The sequence below is a fragment of the Alosa alosa genome, chromosome 15 (assembly GCF_017589495.1).
Source record: "Alosa alosa isolate M-15738 ecotype Scorff River chromosome 15, AALO_Geno_1.1, whole genome shotgun sequence".
Classification (NCBI taxonomy): Eukaryota; Metazoa; Chordata; class Actinopteri; order Clupeiformes; family Clupeidae; genus Alosa; species Alosa alosa.
Genome location: NC_063203.1, coordinates 29,926,689 through 29,929,705, shown reverse-complemented (window position 1 = coordinate 29,929,705; position 3,017 = coordinate 29,926,689). Strand labels below are relative to the sequence as shown.

At 45.8% G+C, this 3,017-nt stretch overlaps 1 protein-coding gene across 1 annotated transcript; it reads left to right on the top strand.

Annotated features, from left to right (window-relative positions):
- Positions 1 to 581: 581 nt before the first annotated feature.
- Positions 582 to 1,544, top strand: LOC125307932 (P2Y purinoceptor 13-like). Its single transcript, XM_048264062.1, has one exon. The coding sequence runs from the start codon at positions 582 to 584 to the stop codon at positions 1,542 to 1,544; it is 963 nt and encodes a 320-aa protein (XP_048120019.1).
- The last annotated feature ends 1,473 nt before the right edge of the window (positions 1,545 to 3,017 follow it).

Below are 3,017 nucleotides of genomic sequence, written 5' to 3'. Positions count from 1 at the left end.
CTCCAACATCCACAACTATAAATAGATAGATAAGAGGCATACACATACGCAAGAAGCTCATTTCAGCAGGGACGTGTTGGTCTTGTTTCTGTCCGCTGCTGAGAGACATGTGAGTGTACCTACCTTTATTCTTTCCTTGAGACTTGCCAATTATCATTATTGGGGCAGCCGTGGCCCACTGGTTAGCACTCTGGACTTGTAACCGGAGGGTTGCCGGTTCGAGCCCCGACCAGTGGGCTGCGGCTGAAGTGCCCTTGAGCAAGGCACCTAACCCCTCACTGCTCCCCGAAGTCGCCGCCATTGTAGCAGGCAGCTCACTGCGCCGGGATTAGTGTGTGCTTCACCTCACTGTGTGTTCACTGTGTGCTGTTTGTGTTTCACTAATTCACTGATTGGGTTAAATGCAGAGACCAAATTTCCCTCACGGGATCAAAAAAGTATATATACTTATACTTATTAAAATATTAGATATGACATGAACTACAGGAACATCTCCAACAATAACAATGAGTGATGCCATTGCAGATATGCTGTCAATTCTTACACATTTAGCTTTGTCTGACTGTTACTGCATAGATATGATGAACACCTCTGAGTACCAAGACAACTCCTCCGTGCATGGATATGAGGACTGTGGCATCAATCACAACATGGTCGATGTGGTGGTTCCGAGCCTCTACTTCCTGCTCTTCGTCCCGGGTCTGGTGCTGAACGTCACAGTGATGTGGATCCTGCTGCAGCTCAGAACCGAGTCCACTTTCTTAGTGTACCTGAAGAACCTGGTGGCAGCTGACCTGCTCATGACGCTGACACTGCCCATCAGAGCTGCCAGCAAGCTGCCCAGTGCATCTCTGGGGCTTCGGGTGTTCACCTGCCGTTTCGCCAGCACCCTATTCTACTTCTGCATGGGCATCAGCATCGTGCTGATGGGCCTCATCAGCCTGGACCGCTTCTTCAAGGTCGTCCAGCCGTGTGGCCGCCTGCTCGGCCAGAACCTGCTTTTCGGCCGGACCATCTCCATCGCCACCTGGACAGTCATGGGGGCGGTCGCCCTGCCAAACGTGATCTTGACCAGCGAGACACCCTCAGGAAGCTCACACAACCACTGCATAGACATGAAGACCCAGGTGGGAAGGGATTTCCAAAAGGCTGTGATCTTGGTGCTGAACTGGCTGTTTTGGGTCATGCTGGTTGTGATCGGGTTCTGCTACACATGCATAGCCCGGGCGGTGGTCCAGTCGTACCACAGTTCTGGGAGCACGAACGAGGAAGTGAAACGCAAGATCAAAATGAAGGTGTTTCTTGTACTGGGGGTCTTCCTGGTCTGTTTCACCCCGTACTTCATCGTACAGGTCCCTTACACGCAGATGCAGGTGGAAAACAAGCACGATTGCACTAGTGAATCAATGAAGGTGGCCAAGGACTTTACTCTCTGGCTCGCGGCCACTCAGATCTGCCTGGACCCACTCATCTATTTCTTCCTGTGTAGAAGGTTCCGAGAACAGCTGTCCAACCTCCAAATAGTCAGGAGGTTAACCACATGACTCAGGGATCAATGAAAACACATAACATGGATGCCTTTTTCATTAAAGCTGTTTATGCTAATTGTTGTGTTTGTGTTAAATCATCCCTCTTCCTCAAATGCACATTATTTGTCATAACTCTTCCGATTCTTTGTTCAAAACATGTGGCTGCATCTCAAGGTACAGTTCTCTCCATCTTTCTTCAGTTGATTCTATGGGGTTTCCACGTACCTCTCGTTAGCTGACAGAAATAAGAATGTGTCTAAAGTGAGATGAGTTGTTTATATAACTGTGTGCCTCTTTGTTTGTGAGTGTGCATTTCTGTGTGTGTGTGTGTGTGTGTGCGCATGTCTGTGTTTGTATTTCTTTGTGGATGTTTGTGCATGTATGTGAGTATGTGAGTGTGTGTGCATGTCTGCGTCTGTATTTCTGTGTGGATGTGTGTACATGTGTGTGCATGCAACACTTTCTGGACTTACACTCAAACATAATGTGATGACATACTAGCAGTTACAACTTGTTTGGGGGTTCATGCCACAAAAGGGTGATGCATCAAGTGAAAAACAATTTAAAAACATAGTGAATCATTAAATCATTAAAAAAACATATTGAACAAATTTTCTGAAGTCTTTCATTTCAAAAGTTAATTTACTGTCATGTTTAAAAAATCCATTCCCCCTGTTGGATATATTCATGGCATTACAAATAGAGTAATGAATGCATTAATTAATATTTGAAAATTATATTTTGCATGCTTTTATGCTACCCTGAAATGACAGCCGGTCATTGAAGTTTGAAGTGGGGACTTTACTGTGCAGGATGTGGTCAAGAGTGGGAGTTTTATTTATACGCTTGATAAGGGTTGCAATGAGAAGGGAAAGAAGGGAAAAAACAGCACAACCTTGTCGCACGCTGTGTCTCACGACTGCAGATGGGTCTGGTCTCCACCACAGAGCTGAGGTGATGCTGAGAATGTTTTTAGCAGAAAAGTCACAAGACTTCCGATTGAGGTCGAGGTGCTCATCTTAACCAGTGTCACCATCATTTGTAAGTTGCTACCTGCAAATCATGAGGAAGTGACCTCATAATAATGGAAGTTATTACACGGCTCTTCATAATGCTGCAGAATGCTCCATTCACTTGAATGGACCTTCCCAACATTCGGTATAACAGACTGCTGTCAAGGAAAATGGGTTTTGTGCTTCCAATTCACATCTTTCATATCACTACGCAAGGAACTTCATTCAAAAGTGAAAGCAGACAGTTGATCAGCTGTGTTCTAAAGAATGTTTGATTCAAGTTCAGCGTAGAAATAGGTCCCTTCAGGGCAGAACAAGACCCCACCGCTGCGCGTCGGGGTCCGGTTCGCCCTGTCGGGACCTATTTCCAGATAATGACCAGCGTTCTATACATTATCCCTTACTTATGAGCACATGAGAGAGACTGATTGCTATTATACTTTCTTGCCCTCTACATCATGGTAATAGCGATCCT

Coding starts and splice junctions, on each gene's coding strand:
- LOC125307932 (XM_048264062.1), top strand. CDS start 582: ATGAACACCTCTGAGTACCAAGACAACTCCTCCGTGCATGGATATGAG.